General features: G+C 38.3%; 1 protein-coding gene across 18 annotated transcripts in view; it reads left to right on the top strand.

Annotated features, from left to right (window-relative positions):
• REPS1 (RALBP1 associated Eps domain containing 1) overlaps positions 1-18,112 on the top strand; it is a 109,971-nt gene that overhangs the window by 76,612 nt on the left and 15,247 nt on the right. For 8 of the 18 annotated variants that reach the window (XM_037894883.2, XM_037894881.2, XM_037894890.2 and 5 more), the window contains 4 exons: positions 3,564-3,644; positions 7,404-7,491; positions 9,411-9,509; positions 17,408-17,480. In XM_037894883.2, the coding sequence (XP_037750811.1) occupies positions 3,564-3,644; positions 7,404-7,491; positions 9,411-9,509; positions 17,408-17,480 (341 nt within the window). The remainder of the gene's footprint in view (positions 1-3,563; positions 3,645-7,403; positions 7,492-9,410; positions 9,510-17,407; positions 17,481-18,112) is intronic. The other 10 variants (XM_043543044.1, XM_037894882.2, XM_037894884.2 and 7 more) reach the window with 4 other exon arrangements.

The raw sequence follows: 18,112 nt of genomic DNA, 5'->3' as shown, positions 1-18,112 counted from the left end.
GCGTGGAAAAATACTTGTTTGTTTTAAACCTGCTACCTATTAATTTCATTTGGTGGCCCCTTGTTCTTGTATTATGAGAAGGAGTAAATAACACTTCCTTATTTACTTTCTCTATACTACTCATGATTTTATAGACCTCTGTCATATCCCCCCCCCTTAGTTGCCTCTTTTCCAAGCTGAAAAGTCCCAGACTTATTAATCTCTCCTCATACAGAAGCTGTTCTATACCTGTAATCACTTTTGTTGCCCTTTTCTGAACCTTTTCCAATTCCCATATATCTTTTTTGAGATGGGGCGACCACTTCTGCACACAGTATTCAAGGTGTGGGCATACCATGGAGGCAATATGATATTTTCTGTCTTATTTTCTATCCCTTTCTTGATGATCCCCAACGTTCTGTTCGCTTTCTTGACTGCCGCTGCACATTGAGTGGATGATTTCAGAGAACTATCCACAATGACTTCAAGATCTTTCTTGAGTGGTAACAGCTAATTTAGACCTCATCATTGTGTATGTATAGTTAAGATTATGTTTTCCAGTGTGCATTATTTTGCATTATGGTGTCTCAAAAGTACCATCTAAAGGCCTCTCATGGCTTCAGAACCCATCTGTAAGAAGGAATTGCAGTTAAGTGAAAAAACATTTGCAGTGGGGTACAAATGGGCCCACATGAACAACTTCATTTGGCCTATGCAAAATACTTCAGCTGTCAAAATGGGATTGTCTGTACTAGGATACTCAAGAAGTTCAATCCAATTTAACTAAAGGTGTGAATCTAAAGTGGATTAAACTGCATAAAATTTGTGTTGAAACTCTCATTCAGACTTAAAGTGGCCTTAATTTAGGTTAGTTATATTTTTGAATAAAGAAACAAAATTAACTAACCTAAATTAAGGCCACTTTAAGTCTGAATGAGAGTTTCAACACAAATTTTATGCAATTTAGTCCACTTTAGATTCACACCTTTAGTTAATTTGGATTAATTTTCCTGAGTGTCTCAGTGTAGACATGGCCTCTGTGCTCTAACTATGTTCATTTGGCTGCCCTTTCAGCCTGTCGTAAACTAGTCTTAAATAGATCATTTGAAAAATCCTTTTGCAACACTTTATTGAGAAGCTGCGGGTGTCAGGATCTTCATATATTCTTGACAAGGCTGACACAGGTTCTCTTTTAAGCCAGTTGGTAGATGTGAACCCAGGTTCCTTATATAAAGGCATTTTCTTGGTGGTAATGACTTCACATCATAGAGTGAGCTTCAGGCGCTAATGGCCTACCTTCTGGGGTGTTTCATAAGGTTGTGGACTCAGCCACCTCCAAGTTGATGATGGAATTCCACCTTACTGAGTCTATTGTATTGCCAACATTCTTCCCATGCCTACTGCATTTCCATCTCCTCGAGGTCTTTTTCCATACTCTTGACGTAAAAAGGTTCTTAGAGGTTCTGGTAGGAATGGACCCAATTTGAAGTAGGATCCAACAGCTCTTTATCTAGGATCCTATAGTGATGGGATTGCCCATGGAATTTGTGCTTTAAGCAAGGTGTGTTGACTTTGAGCATTATTCCAATGGGGTCAGAATGGCTGAGGCCTTGTCTACACTGCAGGCAAAAGCTGATCTAAGCTACGCAATTTGAGTTGCACGAATAGCGTAACTCAAGTCGATGTAGCTTAGATCTGCTTACCACGGGATCCACACTATGCGATGTCAACGGGAGACACTCTCCAATCAATTTCCCTTACTCTTCTCAATCCAGTGGAGTACAGAAGTCGATGGGAGAGCAATCTGCGGTCAGTTTAGTGGGTCTTCACTAGCCCCGCTAAATCGACCACCGATGCCTTGATCGCCACATGTGGATCCCCCAGTAAGTGTAGACAAACCCACATTCTTCTGTGCTTAGAGATAAAAACAAAACATTAATACCCTAAGAAGTTCTGCCTGTCTGGCACTTGGGAGCTGAGATCCAAGAATGAGTGTTATGCACTCTCTTTCAAGAAGTATAATTATAAGGTGAGCAATCTAACGTAGGATCGTATGGTTCAGCATACAGGTATATTTGTGCTAATACCAGTATTTGATATGTACCTTATAAGAAATGGAAGAACTAGAGTTGCTTTAGGTTGTAACACAGATACTTCGAGTCTTAATTGCTTGTAAAATACTGGTGTAATATATCTCAAATGGATTATTCCTATAAATTGAAAGCTTGAAGTTTGGAGTATAAGGGCTTATCTATACATGGAGTTATTAAGGAATAGCTGTCCAAAAACGGCTATTCCTGAATATCTCCATGTTTGGACAGTTATTTCAGAATAGGTGTGTCTTGCTCCTGTTTTGCTTGATGTACTTTTAAAGTGGGTTAAGCTACAGAGGAACCTAGCACACTTATTCTGCAATAAATGTGTCTACGCTTGGAGTTGTTCCTGAATAGCTCCATTTGCAGACAAATCCCTAGATAGTGGCTTGGTGTTAGGCAATGCATGAGTATGGTTTGGCTCAACTCTTTAAATACTATTTTCTTTTCTGTATATTCTGGAAATGTTCCATTTTTATAGGAATTGGACAATGGAATATATTATTTCAATGCGGATACTAACACCATTTTGTAAAAAAAAAAAAAAAAAAATCTTTACTGTACATTTATCCCAAAAAGCTTCTGATCCAGTGTTTGAAATGAAATTTGACTAATATTTACTCACCATTCTACTAATTACAAGACATGTAACTCATTCAGCATTCTTCTTGCAAAGAGTAATCTGATCTTTGATTCTCAATTGCTCCGGTTGCTGCTGCATTTTTTTTCCAAGCATGAGGACCTTGTTTGGCAAATATGTATTGTAATATAGCATGGCCCATATGTTGTAGAACTGATCAGAGGTTGACTTGTTGTTGGTTGATAAATTCAAATGTGTTTTGAACTCTTTAATTCCTTGCATTGTTTGTTATAATTTAAAAACGTATACACTTTTGTAAAAAATAAATAAAAGGTGCTCATGCAGAGTAGAATCATTTCTCAGGGGGTTCACTGGCAAGTCAAAGGATTGTTTTAATTAGAATATTCTATGCTCAATTCAGTATGTCAGCTGACTTTTGCGAGAGTGCTAGAAACACTAAATGTTAAACACTTTTTTGGTTTTGCCAGTATATAAACATGAGAAGCCTCTGCATAGGATTTATAGTTATGAATATGTACAAGATGTGGCACCACTTCTGTTTTTACAGAATCTGAATGTTTTAACCATTTCTCTATCTTGTATGTATATCAACAGTTTGCATATTTCTTTCACATAAAAAGCTTCTAAATTGTGTGCATATCTACATTTTCAGTGTGGTGCACACAATTCTGATCAAAACTTTAGAGTAAGGTAATACTTTTGGTTGTATATCAATGTCATATTGAAACTGAAATAGTCCCTTAATGTATGTTGTTTGTTCCAAGTCAAGCCAATATGATACACAAACACCCTCCAGTGCAACCTCTGAACTACTATGCTAAATTTCTTCTCCAGTGATCTTTTACTCATCTTTCTCATTATGCTGACTTGTCTCTCCTCTGTCTGTTCAGCAGTGGGAGACATTTAGTGAACGCTCTTCAAGCTCACAAACTCTGACCCAATTTGATTCTAACATTGCACCAGCTGATCCTGTAAGTCAATCACTTAGCTTGCTTGTTTGAAATTAATTTTATTAACACTGAATTTCCATACATTGTGTTTTTAGCTATTATGCATGATTCTTGCTTGGTTGGGACTGGTGGCAGGCTTATTAATTTTGTCTGCGTTTGATGGGAAGAGGGATTTCCTTTTTTTCCATTCACTCTTAATAGCTGAGTACAGCCAATGTTTTTCTTGATTTTGATGCAATAAAAGTGCTATCAAATCTGTGTAAGGAAATGATTTGTGACACTGATGGATGTGTACATTTTATTATGCTTCATTTAAGACTTTTTGAATGTAAACAAAATATAATCAATAGAGCCCCAGTGAACCAATAGTCTTATTAAATCTTTCAGCTATGTCACCCAAACTTGGACTTCAGCATAGCTCTCTTCTGTTTATGCCTTGTTGATGTTGTGCACATAAAGACTCATAACTGACTTATCCAGTTTATCTGAACATCCATATAAAACTTCATGTTCTTGCTGTATTCCAAAATTGGTGTGGTACTTCATAGTCGTACATAATACTGCTATCAAGTTACTCTAGCAATAGTACAACTGCGCTAATTGCAGCATTAGAAACTCTGCAGAAGTGCAGTGAATAGTGATTAGTAGTTAACACCTTGCTAGGTGTAGGGGCCAGTACATATCTTACTGTATTAAATTTATTTAATTTCATAAAATCTTAGAGATTATATAAATTATTTTTAAAAATTTAATAACTCTGTAAAGTCTGAGTTAATACCATTGTTGCTGATATATTTGTATTACAGTAGCATCTAGCTTTCCCAGCCACAGTCAGAGCTCCGCTGTGGTAGGCACTGTATAAATAGTTTCTATCCCAAAAAACTTAGTCCAAAAGCTTCCCTCAAATGTGTGATTTAAAAAATCAAATTAAAACATCTGCCTTACAACTTAATGTAAACACATATGCCTTCTTTGTTTGTATATTTCTTTACACAACGCACAGTCAACCTGTGGAACTCTTTACTAGAGGATGTTGTGAAGGCCAAGACTGTAACGGGGTTCAAAAAAGAACTAGATAAGTTCATGGAGGATAGGTCCATCAATGGTTATTAGCTAGGATGGGCAGGGATGCAAAACCATGCTCTGAAATATACCTAGCCTCTGTTTGCCAGAAGATGGGGATGGGTGACTGGGAATGGATTACTTGATGATTACCCGTTCTGTTCATTCCCTCTGAAACATCTGGCATTGGCCTCTGTCAGAAAATAGGATACTGGGCTAGATGGGCCATTCGTCTAACCCAATATGGCCGTTCTTATGTACTTATCCCTATTGCTCAGGGTAAACATAACTTATCTAAAGCTAATTACTCCTTCATGGATGAATGTTAAATCACTTTACAACTATTAAATGCCTCCATTTCTTACAGTATACTTATTAGGAAATGCTTAACTAATCAAGAACTGTAGCTATTGCATTGCTTTGTTCAACTTGCATTGTAGTCAGTAACTTATTTTTAGCAGTAATTAGCAAAAATGACAAGGAATCAACTGAGATGGGGAATATATTTTTTCTGTCCTGTGGATCATTTAACAGATTGATTTTTCTATATTGTGTATATTAAATATTGGCTTAATCACCTTCTTAAAGTCTTGACATATACTTGACTTGAAATGTAACAAGCAGTATAAAGCAGTAACACTGCTTGGAAAAGTAGATTGTTATAGAATATTAGGCAGCTATGAAGCTTAGTTTTATTGCTAACATAACTACTTGAATCTTGAGGCAAGATGAAACCAATTTAATTTTGTTCATATATTCTGCTACCAGAAAACTAAATACCAGCAAATCCAAGTTAGTGTTCGTATAACAGAGATCTTGGACAATGACACCACAGCACAGAGTTTAAAATACTGAAACTTGATGTGGCTTTCTCCTGCCTTTCAGAACCAGGGAGTCAGTTATCTGGAACGTCCCTTAGTGACTGACTCTAAAGAGCAATCACAAAATTAACTTTCTTCAAAACCCTCTTTGCTGTAGGAGAAAACCGCTTGCTGGGCCAAAACGAAAAAAAAGGGGGCCAGGGAGCTTACATATGAGGAATAAGGAAGGGAGGAGTAATACTAAATTTATAGTTTGGGTTTGGGAAAGCTGAAATTGCATTTTCAAATACATCAGTAAAAAATAAAACTTGCCTTTTGTCACTGACGTTCCCTTAACTAAGTTGGGCAACATTATATCAAGCTATTCTAAATTTAAATTACACAAGATTTTTGTAATAGCCATACTTCAGAGTACATATGGAACATTCAGAAGGACGGTTGATAGCTACAATAGAAGACTGACCTGTATATAAAAACTTCCATAGAAAGCATGATATCCTCTCAAACCATGTTCATGCCTAAAGATCTTTTAATGTTCATAGTGGTGGTTGAACTGTGGTAAGGAAGTGTTCTGTTTACATTTGCAGTATACATTTAAACTTTTTATCTTCCCAGTACAGGGCAGGTTAGTTTAAACAATGTAGAAATTACTCATGTTATATACATGTACTCGGCCTTGTGAAAATGAGCTAACTGAAACACAAATTAACACGCTTTAAATTTCAAGAGCAGTTTTAAATTTGACTGTTCTCCTCCCAGATACATATGCATATTTGCCATTGCCTTCAGTGGGAGTTGAGCACTCTTGAGTGCAGAGCTTGGCTTTGGTGGGGATATGAGTGCGAAATCTGGTAGCCCTTTATAGAGCTTAGCCCATTTCATGTCTCAGCCCATTTCGTCTGACAATGGCCATAGAAGTATTTCATATAGATAACTGTTGCTGACATTTAGAGCCACTATCTCTGTCTTTTGGTGGCAGGTTAGACATCTCTTGAAGGGTATCTTAAAAAAAGCAAAACAGAACACAAGCTTCCATCATGCCTTGTAATATATTAATGGGCTCCTTGAAATAGTGTGAATTTTACTGTACAGTAGAATTTTTAGACGGTCAAGCCATAAGAGTTTCCAGGATATTCTAATTTTACATTTTTGAAGCATCAGAAGTACATGGAGCACTCTGAAATGTCTACATCTAATGATCCTAATATTAAGCTTAAAAAGAAATTGAGTATTTCATAGCGTGGACTACATTTCATGTTTCATGGACATACAACACACCTGTGGCAACCAAGCCATTTGGTTATAGGGAAAGGTAATAATGGAAAGTATTTAAGGTATTTAGCTGTCTTTTGAGGCAGCTTAGCAGCTACAGACACAGCTAGTACAATGTGACCGGCAGACATCTATGAAGTAGAGACCAAAGTTTGGAGACCACTGTAGAGAAGACTAAATACCTGTACACTTGCACAGAGTTTAAGGATATTTTCTCTTCCTTCCCCCCCCCCCCCCAAAAAAAAAAAAAAAAAGAAAGAAAGAAAGAAACCACAAGGAGTCCTTGTGGCACCTTAGAGACTAACAAATTTATTTGAGCATAAGCTTTCGTGGGCTATAACCCACTTCATCAGATGCTTATGCCCAAATAAATTTGTTAGTCTCTAAGGTGCCACAAGGACTCCTCATTGTTTTTGCTGATACAGACTAACACGGCTACCCCTCTGAAACCTGTTCTATCTCAGGGTTTTATATTGCCACCGATCGCCATAGTATCAAGTTCATAGAAACTCAGTAAAAATGTTTGCTTATGAGTATAAGCTTGGAAACTGCAACTGAATGCAGTCAAAAGCAGCTCTTAACGCATTTAAAAGCAAAAATAAAAACTCTTCTTCCTTCTCTGCAGGATACTGCTATTGTTCACCCAGTTCCCATTCGAATGACTCCAAGCAAAATCCACATGCAGGAAATGGAACTTAAAAGAACTGGAAGTGGTAAGCTATATTCTTGTGCTAATTATGAAAGCAGCTGCTGTGTTCGTATAACATCTTACTGAATACTTACGTGGTGATGACTTTTAGAGCTCGATTTTCTTGCATAACAATTCTGCCTTGTGTCCTTGCACTTAGACAATAGTATCAGGGGCTCCAACCGATATAACTATTCCAAGTGGTGGAGAACCTCATGAATTAAAGGAGCATTCTGACACAATGATTTAGAGGGTTTATGGTTGCTGTGAGAATTTCTCCATCTGCTTCTAGGATAAGATTGTTTGGAGTAGATTGGAAGCATCAATATGCAGATCTGGGTCAAGAGTGGGAGAACTTTCCCAGATTTGCATGTTCAAGTTCTTGAGGTGCTTGAGGAGCTTTGGACTATGACCTGCTACTTAGTCTGGTCAGTTCTATTTAGTAAAATAGAGATTTGGTCTGTTACTGCTGGAGGCTTTCATCTCATCCATTTGAAACCTGCTAGTCTTCCTCAACTTATTTCTGTGCCCATTCTCCAGCATCTCTTGATTCTGACAATCTTGCCATATTATTGCCCAGTGTCTAACCTTCATTTTTTTTGCTGGGTGAGGCGCATGGGCTCCTATAATGTGCTAACACTGTAAATTCTAGAGATTTCCAGATAGCGTCAGTAGCCAAGAGCATGTTCCTTTTGCATTTGTCAGGGGAGATGAAACATGCCTCTATGGTGCAGGTTTTGCCACATTTACTCATACCTGTTCACACCCTATTCACACTCTACATAGGGCTTCATTTGCACCCCACTTGGAAACTGCATTTAGTACAGATAGCAGTTGCCAGATTGTTTACCAGTACTCTTTATATGGGGTGCACTTCACCAGTGAATCATAAATTGACGTCCCATTTGTTTCCAAATGCAGTTCAGGTTATTAAGCTTTAACTGTAAAACCCATTGTGGTTTGGGTCTTGTGTATCTGAGATCACTGCTTTTTGCTGTACTCTGGGGTTTGTGATCATATGAGGCGCTTGAATTAATAGTCTGTAGGGCAAGAGCCTTTAGTCTGGAATTTGCTTCTCCTTTGGGTCCAACATATAATGAATTTATTGACCTCCAGAGCATGTTGCAGAGCCTACTGTCCTATGATTTTCAGAAGAGTGGGGAAGTAAAGTGAGGGTTTTTTTGATGTGCATCAGTGAATATATCAATTTAGATTTTATTTTAGATTCATTTAGAATTTTTGACAAGGGCATTATGTTTTTTTTGTTTTTTCTTAAAGGCATACTTGTCTGATGTCATGTCTTATACCAATGTACATTATTATGGTAGTACCTAGGGGACATGGCCCCATTTTGCTAGGCACCGCGTAGATATATAACAAATGGCCCCTGCCCCAAAGAGTATATAATCAAGGTAGGCGATCTGTTGCAGGGACTTGCTTATGTCATGTTTGTATAGTGCCTAGCACAATGGGACCCATATTGTTAACTTGAAACCTAAAACTGCAATATTTTATAAACTTGACTGTAATTTTACAATATTACATAGAAGGACAAAACAAATGTCTGAAAGCATGTAAGGGTACATACACTCAGGCATTTCACCGCTGACACAAGAAATGAATGTTTTATAAGATTATATATTTGGAAAAATTATTAGATATATGCCTATTAACCAGTGCAATTATATACCAATATTGAAATGTAAAGTTTCAAAGTTTAATTTTTATTTATGAATTTAATAGTTTGTATTTAAAATTATAATGGTGTGGACAGTATCATTGTAGTTTACCCATCTCTAAAATTCTAGTCAAGTGCAAAATTTTGGTTTAGGGCTGAACTTTCATTAATGAAGACTTGGCCTCTGAGGAGAAGGATAGTTTGTGTATTTTGTATATCACTTAATCTTACATAAAAAGAATAGCAATAATCTTTTTTTCACCTAGATCTTGCTAATCCCACTAGCCCTCTACTTGTGAAACCACCTGACCTCTCAGAAGAAAATAATATGAGTTCATCAAAATTTGTAGCTGGAAATACAGTTGGTAAGTATCAAAGCATCTTTTAACCCAGTGGTGCCTAACCTATGGCCCACAGGCTGAACAAGACCCACCAGAGCATTTCATAAGACCCATGACCTGCTTCAACACAGTATACTAACGGCTGATTCATTAGTGTTTTGTTGTCATGTTTACATCATTTTCATCTTCACAAAAGTATGTAGAATCTGTTTGGCTCACACAAGGTTGTGCTTAGGTTTATGTGGCTCTCCTGTGTAATTAGGTTGGTTACCACTGTTTTAACCCATTTATCACACTTTAAAGGAATGTCAACCTGAATTACTGTTCTTGATCTCTCCAGCTAATAAGAGCACAAACTGTTCCTGAAAAGCAAGAAACTTAGTAAAACAGATGTCCAGCATAGTATTTCGACTTAGGAAGTATCTTCCCATCTTAAAAAAAGATAAAGGGATAGGTAATAGCAGATAAAAATAGGTATAGCTTCTCTGGCTCCTTCATTGGAAGTATGCCAGTTTATGCCATTTGAGGATCTAATCCGAAATCTGGTAAGAAATTAACTGTTTTGTTTTAACTGATAAGACTATTTTCCTGTTCTCAGCCATAATCCCAGAAACGTAAACTGGCTGCACTGTTCTTTATCTCCAGCAGAAATAGCTTTAAGTAAAGCTTGATCCCACTCTTGTCTCAAAACCAAATAGCAACATATTTTTTGAAGATTAGAAAACTGTTGTATACCAAAGGGAAGGGAGGCATCTTCTGTCACTGTTTCAGTTCCTTTGAAAAATTGTGAGCCAAATACCACAATTCCTTGTGATTGACTTTTGACGTTTTTTCTAGGTACAGTTAACTTGTCAACCCTCTGTTTACCCTGGTTGCAGTAATTTGGTTTTTAATATTCTCTACACCAAATATATATATATTGTACTGTACAGATTTAATTAGCCTGTTCTATGTAATCACACAGACTAGTCACAAATCAGATCTTAGTCTAAAGTATCTAATCTCTAGTTTTTATTCCTGAAACTGTTTTCCATTCACTTTGTTCATTATATTGTATAATTTCCTTCAGTAGAAATCAATACCTGACATTAGTGCTCTTGGATCCTTTGTCATGAAGTATATGGAGGTAGCTTAAAACTATCACATGGCATCAGTTGGCAGAACATTCTGCAGCAGCCGTATGAGGCAGTCAATAGATCCCTTTTTTCAACAGCATTTCCCTTACTCTTGAACTCTATTTCAGTGGTATAGTTTTCTTTCTGGGTCACTTCTTTTTGGGCCCCTTCTCTCTTTCCCTGTCCCTTTTCCTGGTGCAGAGTGCCCAGACCTTACTCAGAAGTCTTCCAATATGGTGGAGAAAATGTACAATGACATGCTGTCTTGTAGTAGGAGACTGCTGCTCCATTCAGGGCCTGAATTCTGAAAGGGCTCTTTCTGGTTCTCACTCCTTGTTAGAGCAGTCTGGCCCTGCAGACAAGTGAGACAAAAGTAATAGTGTGGAAAAGAAGGCAGCAGCATGCAGCCACTAAACAGGAGAAGGCAAATGCCATGCCTCTTCTAATTCTATAATTCTCAGCATGCTAGCCTGTATATATTTTATTTCAGCAGTCTGCCAGCAACCCGTCTTGTACTGTTGTGTAGTCGTCTGCCCTACTGGGTAAATGTAGGCAAGTCAAAGGTCATTGAGCAGAAATGTTTTCTCTAGCCATGATATGGACAAGGTGCAGGTGGTGAGGAAATGAAGGCACCTGTTGACTTCTCTTGTCCAGAAGTTTCCAAAAAAAAATATAAAAAGGAAAGCAAATACGTGAGAAGTGGAAGAAGTTTTTTATGCACCATGATCCCCTATACAAGGAGAATTATGCAACTCCAAAAATCTGACCTAGCATCATATGGAAGGCTGTTAATTTCACCCTATGGACAGAAAGGTCAGCTTCTTTCTTCAGGCTCAATTTAGATAAGAGGATATTAATAAGGAAGTAGCTTCTTACCGTTAACCAAAAAGAGACTCCACTTTGCTTCTAAATCCATTTGTGGAGGATATAATTTAATAAATATTGGTATTTCCCAGCCAAAATAGTGCAGTTACATGAGTTTCAGTAAAGTGAATGCTTAAAAATCTCTTGCAGCCACTTCTAAGTTGAGAGTACTTCCTACCAAGGGTGAATTTCCCTCAGAAATCATCAAATCTGCAAAACAGATGTTTCTGAAGTGGAAGTAAGAGTCAAGCCTTTCCTTTTGTCCATGTTCTTAGCTAGTCTATGCTAGCCTGATGGAAGAAACTAAACACTGATTTAATCCAAGTACAAGATGATAAAATGTCGAAAGTATTGTGAACAAGATCTCAACTGTCTCTATTTTGTGGCAAACCTGTATGAATGCATTCCATTTTTCCCCTCAAGGGCTTAAAGGCATTGAAATCAGTTACAAGGCTGTATCTGTGATTCTGTTTATGGAAGTCCAAAACACAAGCCAAAAGATCGGTATCCTCAGCCCAAATCAGTGGGTGGCTGCCTACTGGACAAATCTGAAAGTGGTGGAAATCATTATGCGGGGAGAGAAATTCTAGCATTCTACAGGGCCTTAATAGAAGTAAAAGGTCTTGCAACTCTGGATATACCAGGAAGAATTCTTCCTGTAACAGAAGAGGGTAGTGGAATAAAAGAAAATAGAGGTCACATTCCTCTTGGTGGAACATCAGTGGCCTGATGTTCTGCTGAAGTTGTCTGTCTCAAATCCAAGACCCTTCTCAAACACTGGAAGCCTATGCCTTTCCCAGAAGAAATTGCAAAATGCTATTACAAACAAGTACATACAGAAAATAATTTGGAAGGTTATTCTAATCTGTATACCTCAAGAAACCAGTTAATGCCATTGGCACTGACTGTCTCTAATACTGTGACACACAAGATGTGAGAGGGTCTCTTTAAGGATTTTTTCCTCATCATGGACTAACAGATGAGGAGGGGAATCAGGTAGTCCAGGGAGGTTACCTTATTCCTTTCTGATAGTTTTATACAGCTGCCCATCACCATTGTATCTGAGCACCTTGCATATGAAATCAATAGCAAGGTCCCTAGTGAACTTGGTGGAGCCAGTAGCTTGTCTCCCTTTTCAGTTTAAAAATTCTTGAGGACTTTATTTTGTTTAGTTTTTGGTTCATTTGTATGGTGGCTTTTTGGGCAGGGAGCGAGGAGGGAGTCGTTTGGGTAGAAGGAAGTACTGTTCTTGCTGTGGTAGGTAGATTTGTTCTAAGAGGAAAATTCTGCAGTTTCCTATGGACAATCAGACGGGACTTATCTGTCTTCTGGAAGCTTGTTTCATAGCCAGATCTCCTTGACTGAGAGTGCTTTGCTCTTAGCTCTCAGGTGCTTCCTTCTGGGCTTTGTGGTCTGCATTTCCCTAGAGGAGTGCAACTGTCTCGGTGATTCACAGATCAGATTCAGTCTTTAATGTGTCTGGGGCTTGAACCATAACCTTCTTTGAAGATCAGAACCAAGACCTTAAACTAGTATCTGAAAATGACTGGGAGCCTGTGGAGGGACTCAAGCAAGGGTCTGATGTGCTCACGGAAGCCTAGACCATGGAGGTTCTTGTGCATTTTCACATTCAGCTTCAGATACAGTGAATTTCAGTAATCCTGTCTGGAAGTAATAAGTGCTTGGATCACTGTGGCCAGGTCCACATTCAAGAGGAAGGGATGAAATTTCCCAACAAATAAGAAGTGAAAAGATCTTTAGACACTACCATTACTTGGTCTTCTCTCTCTGCACAGGTTACTTGATTGTAGAGGGGGAAGAGGATAAACCCTTTCTTTAGAAAGCGGTAGCTGGAGAAAAGGTTGGCTTGCAGTCTGCCTAGCCACTTGAACTCCTCTGGAGCTGGAATTGCAGAGTCACTACATGAGAAGTGAACGCAAGTAATATTTGGAGCAAGGAGAAAATTCTTTTCTCCAGGTTTTATAAAAAAAAAAAAAAAGCTAAGCAGTGCTGCATGAGAGAACCTTTCAGTAAGAAATTATTTTGAATCCATTACTTATTTAAATTAGGTTAAATTCTGGTTAAATCATGTAGGCTTTTGCTATTGACTTTAAGAAATTCTAGAATCATCAGATGTAGGAGACATAGAAGATTTGCAGACCAGACTGCCATCCCAGGATATACTGGAATACACTGGGGAATGGGATGGTTGGTTATGAAGAAGCTGGTCATCTGCACCTAATAAACAGACCTCTAGAACGCAGCTTCTTTCCTCCCTGAACTGGCTGTTACCTACCTGAAAATAAAGTTGTTCTCTCTCTGGGAATACACTCCTGCAGTACTTCCCTTTTAGAAAGTTTTACTCAGACCAGTAGAAAACTAGCATTACTGACAGAATTAGGAAAAAATCTAAATTCTGAACAATGTGCAAGAGAGGACTTTTGCAGAGTTGTTTCCCCATCCTTGCAGGAGTTACTCACACTCCTCCAGTGTCATCAAGGGAAGGGAAGTGAAGTACTGTTGCAATTAATTGTATAATGCCCAAATTGCCTTATCCAAACATATTTAGAAGAAACCATCCTATTACAAAAAAGTCCAGTAACTTTCTGTTGGAGTGATAAAGCAAGTTTCTTGCCCAGAGAGGTTTACCATCCTTTACTAAAAGGCATCTTGGATCTTGAGTGGCTCTACAAACATACTCAATACACCAGGCTCAAGATACAGACCACTTCATCCACAATATAACTGGCTTATATTACAACTTTTCTTTCTCATTTCTGTAGACTTGAAGGAGGCTTCCTTACATATAGTTGCTTAAGACCAGGGTCACATCAAAATAATGTAGTTCCATTTCACTCTGTGCCCATGTAGAGTATTCGTGAATGTATTGGATACTCTGATAGCACCCCCAACCAAACTGAGGTTCTATATTTTTGTCCATTATTTCTTATTCTGGTATGAGACAGGATGAAGGAAGTGGTGTTGAAAGTGGTATCAGACGTAGCAGTTCAGTGACACTGGTTCATTCTAAATTTAGAAAGCCAATCTATACCCAACACAGAAGGTTAATACAGTCTTCTGTGGATTTATGAAAACTAAGTTCTATTCCTGCTGATCATTTCAAAGATCAGAATGAAGATAATCTCCAGGTTTCCTCTGTAAAATGTATAAGAAGCTTTTATAAAGCAAGGGAACTTGTTCGGTTGAGCACGGATAGTGGTTGGCAGTCTACTTCTACCTTGTGAGCAGAGGTTTTTGCAAGAACTTCGCAAAAACTTCATCTAACATTTACACTGCCACAAAATATTAATACAGTGTTCCAAGCTTGCACAGACATTGTGCTTGCACACAGGGTTCTTCAAGTAATGGTTAGACTCTGAACTGTTCTATACACAGTGTTTTAGAGGTCTGTTTCCACTCTGTTGGATGAGGGGGAGTGCTATTGAAGGTTCTTACTTGTCTATTTCTTATCCAGGCACCCTCGGTTTTTAAAGGATGTATATATATTTGGATATCAGCATTTTCATTCTGTACATAGTTCCCACACTGAGTAGGTTTTCCTTTTTTACACCCATACATATCTAAATGTTAATCTGCTATGCATAGAATTTTTTCTGTTTTTGGAACTGAAACTAAATACAGTGATGCCTCTGGCTGCCTCCTTAGTCTATGATAAGGGACTTAGCCCAACTGCACAGGGTACGGGGACCTGCAGTCTTCCTTTAAAACAAAAACTGACAGGTGAGAATTTCTTAATGTAAAGATACCATCTCTGTAGTATTCTCACCTCTGGGTCTCAGCTCACCAGTGAGACAGATGGAAGTGCAAACTTAATTTTTTTGGACATAGCTTTCAAAAGAGAAATCCTCAGATCATAAGCCTGAGTTGACTTTAACAGTTGAGCACTGGGCCTCTGTTTGTATCACCCAGCTTCACTCTAGTCCCAGCTAGGTAGCTTCACCACTGAAGCATCCTGCAATATCTTTTCCACCAGTGATTCCAGCACAGTCCCCAGTATCCTTTGGTCTCAGTGTTTGAAGTCAACACTTATAGCTTGTTGGATGCTACACAACACCTCTGTAGAAAGACATCCATTCGTTCCATAGAAGGCAATGAAATTAAAGGCCACCCTTAGTTCTTTTAAGTCTCTCTTGTCCTTCTGGTCCACCTCTGTAGGGGGAGAAGATGTGCCTCACTTAAAAAGCAAGCTTTTCCGTCAGCAGCTGACTTCTAGGGTGCTCAGGGCACTCTGCCTCCATATCAGCAGCAACATAAAGGTTTTAATTTTCCTTTCAATGAACATTTTTAAGGGTTCTAGAATATATTACTAGCCAGAGTTTGCCAGGAACTCCCGTTTTTTGGAGCTATACTGTAACCTTTTGTCCTGAGCTCCAGAGGTCTTGGATATAATGTGGGGCCTAAACATATTCTGTAGAGCCAAAACATTAGGTTTTCTTAAAGTCCTATTGAATCCATGCTGTTACTCAGCCAAGAATGCTTTTTAACTTACTCTTATTCGTGAAAGATACTATAGGAAATCCAGACCCATGCCAATGAGATAGGTGGGATTTTATTCTACATGCTTCCTGATAATTAAAGATGAGGAAACTTCTGTGTGTCATGGATCTCAGGGACCCAAATTGGTTTTTTGGCCAGAGAAATTCTAGATAGGCATGAACTCTTCTAAATTAATACTAATGCTTTAAATGGTAGATGGAAAAAGATTTGAGCTATAAACAGGACAATGTGGATCTCTTTACCTGTTCTTCACCAGCTTCTTGACCTATGAGATTAATTTAGACTAACTTCATCCAACTGCATTTGTCAGTTACTTTGGCATCTCATGAACCAGTGTCACTGTATCACCTTCTTTTCAGGTTCTTGTGGGTATTGACTCTTTTTTGGAAGCCCTTTGTGTCATAAGAGATAAATATATTCTGCCAAAGATACTAACTCACTCAAAAGGAGACTTCATTATATGAGACTCAGTTTTCTTAGATAGGCATCCACTTTTCTGACTGCAATAACCTCAGGTCATAGCGAGTCTCACGCTGTAGTGATTATCGACTAAACCATGCTTCCCCAGAATGAAGCCGTGGTATGGGCTCATCTGAGATTCCCCTCAAGATGGTGATGGAATTCCATCTTAATGAGCCAGTTTTGCCAGTTTGTTCCACCTTCACATTCACATATGAGAGCCTTTTCTGTCTGCTTGAGAAGTTTTTAGTGGTTCTGCTCTGAGCTACTTAGATCCTGACAGTCAACCCAACTTGACAAATTCCCAAGGCAGTGCTATCACGTAAGAGGATTGTATCTAAATATTTCTGTGGTTGCATCTCACATGGCTGCAGATTGGCTAGCCTGAAGCTGGAAACCCATGTCAAAGTTCATTCAGTCCAAGACATAGCTGCTGCCCTGCTCAGATATGTGTCAGGGCAGTTACATGGTACTGATCTCTATACGTCTTAAAAAGGTTTTGATTGATTTGGCCTCTAGGAAGGAATTCTGCTTCAATGCCTCCATTCTGCAGAAATTGTTCACAAAATAGAGGAATCTATACTCGTTAACTGCTTGTTTTTGTCTTCTGATGTATTTTAAAAGGTTCTGAAGTGATAAGTCTGATTCTTAGGTCTTACTCCATCTTTTTAAAACAAAATACACCAACTTGTTCACATAGTTGGCATTGTCTTTGTTCTGCCAACGACTGTATTACTGTTAATTTCTTTGGGGACTTTCAGTTACTTTGACTCAGGGTTTAGAATCCTGCCCAGATGGTATGTTACAGGGAAGTACAACAGTAAGGTACATATTTCTTTTTTGGACTTGAAATCTTTTCTATTGCTGCTTAGGTAATATAACCTGATGCTGTTTTTAGCATAATTAAATTGTGATAAATTAACACTACAAAAATGAAAATGAAATTTTGTACTTTCATTCTACCAGCAGATGGTTACAGCAGTTCAGACTCCTATACTTCAGATCCAGAACAGATTGGAAGCACTGTAACTCGGCAACGGTCAGTAGAGTAGTAACAGAAGAAATATTAAAGGTTATAAAACACACCTCCCCCCTCCCAAATGATCTTTCTGGCTGTTTAATAGCTAGCATTTAAAAGGGCAAATAAAGATTTATGGTGGCCATTATTTTAACAATCAAAAGTGGAGTTAACCTGTTCCCTAGTGTTATACGGGAGAAGTGTATCAGTCTGCCCTTAATATGTGTAAACTTAAAATTTCTGGTGCAGCAGAACAGTACTGCTTGATCAAAGTGGCAAGCCTGGAATTGGCTGGTCCATGTTCGATCATGAGAACATTCTACTTCATATATAGGGTTCCTTCTGAAAAACAAGAATGCATAAGCAGTTGGTTGTCACCTAGCATACAGCCAGTTTCTTTGGTTTAGAAGTCTGCAGTGGTTATTTATAGATAAGTACTAAATATGGTTCTCTGGTTGCATCTCCAAGTGCTTTTGAGGATAGGAATAAAATTCAAAATGATCTGGACAAACTGGAGAAATGGGTCTGAAGTAAATAGGATGAAATTCAATAAGGACAAATGCAAAATACTCCATTTAGGAAGGAACAGTCAGGTGCACACAAACAAAATGGGAAATGACTGCCTAGGAAAGAATACTGCAGAAAGGGATCTG

The sequence above is a fragment of the Chelonia mydas genome, chromosome 3 (assembly GCF_015237465.2).
Source record: "Chelonia mydas isolate rCheMyd1 chromosome 3, rCheMyd1.pri.v2, whole genome shotgun sequence".
In the NCBI taxonomy this organism is placed as follows: domain Eukaryota; kingdom Metazoa; phylum Chordata; order Testudines; family Cheloniidae; genus Chelonia; species Chelonia mydas.
This window is presented reverse-complemented; position numbering and strand designations above follow the sequence as displayed.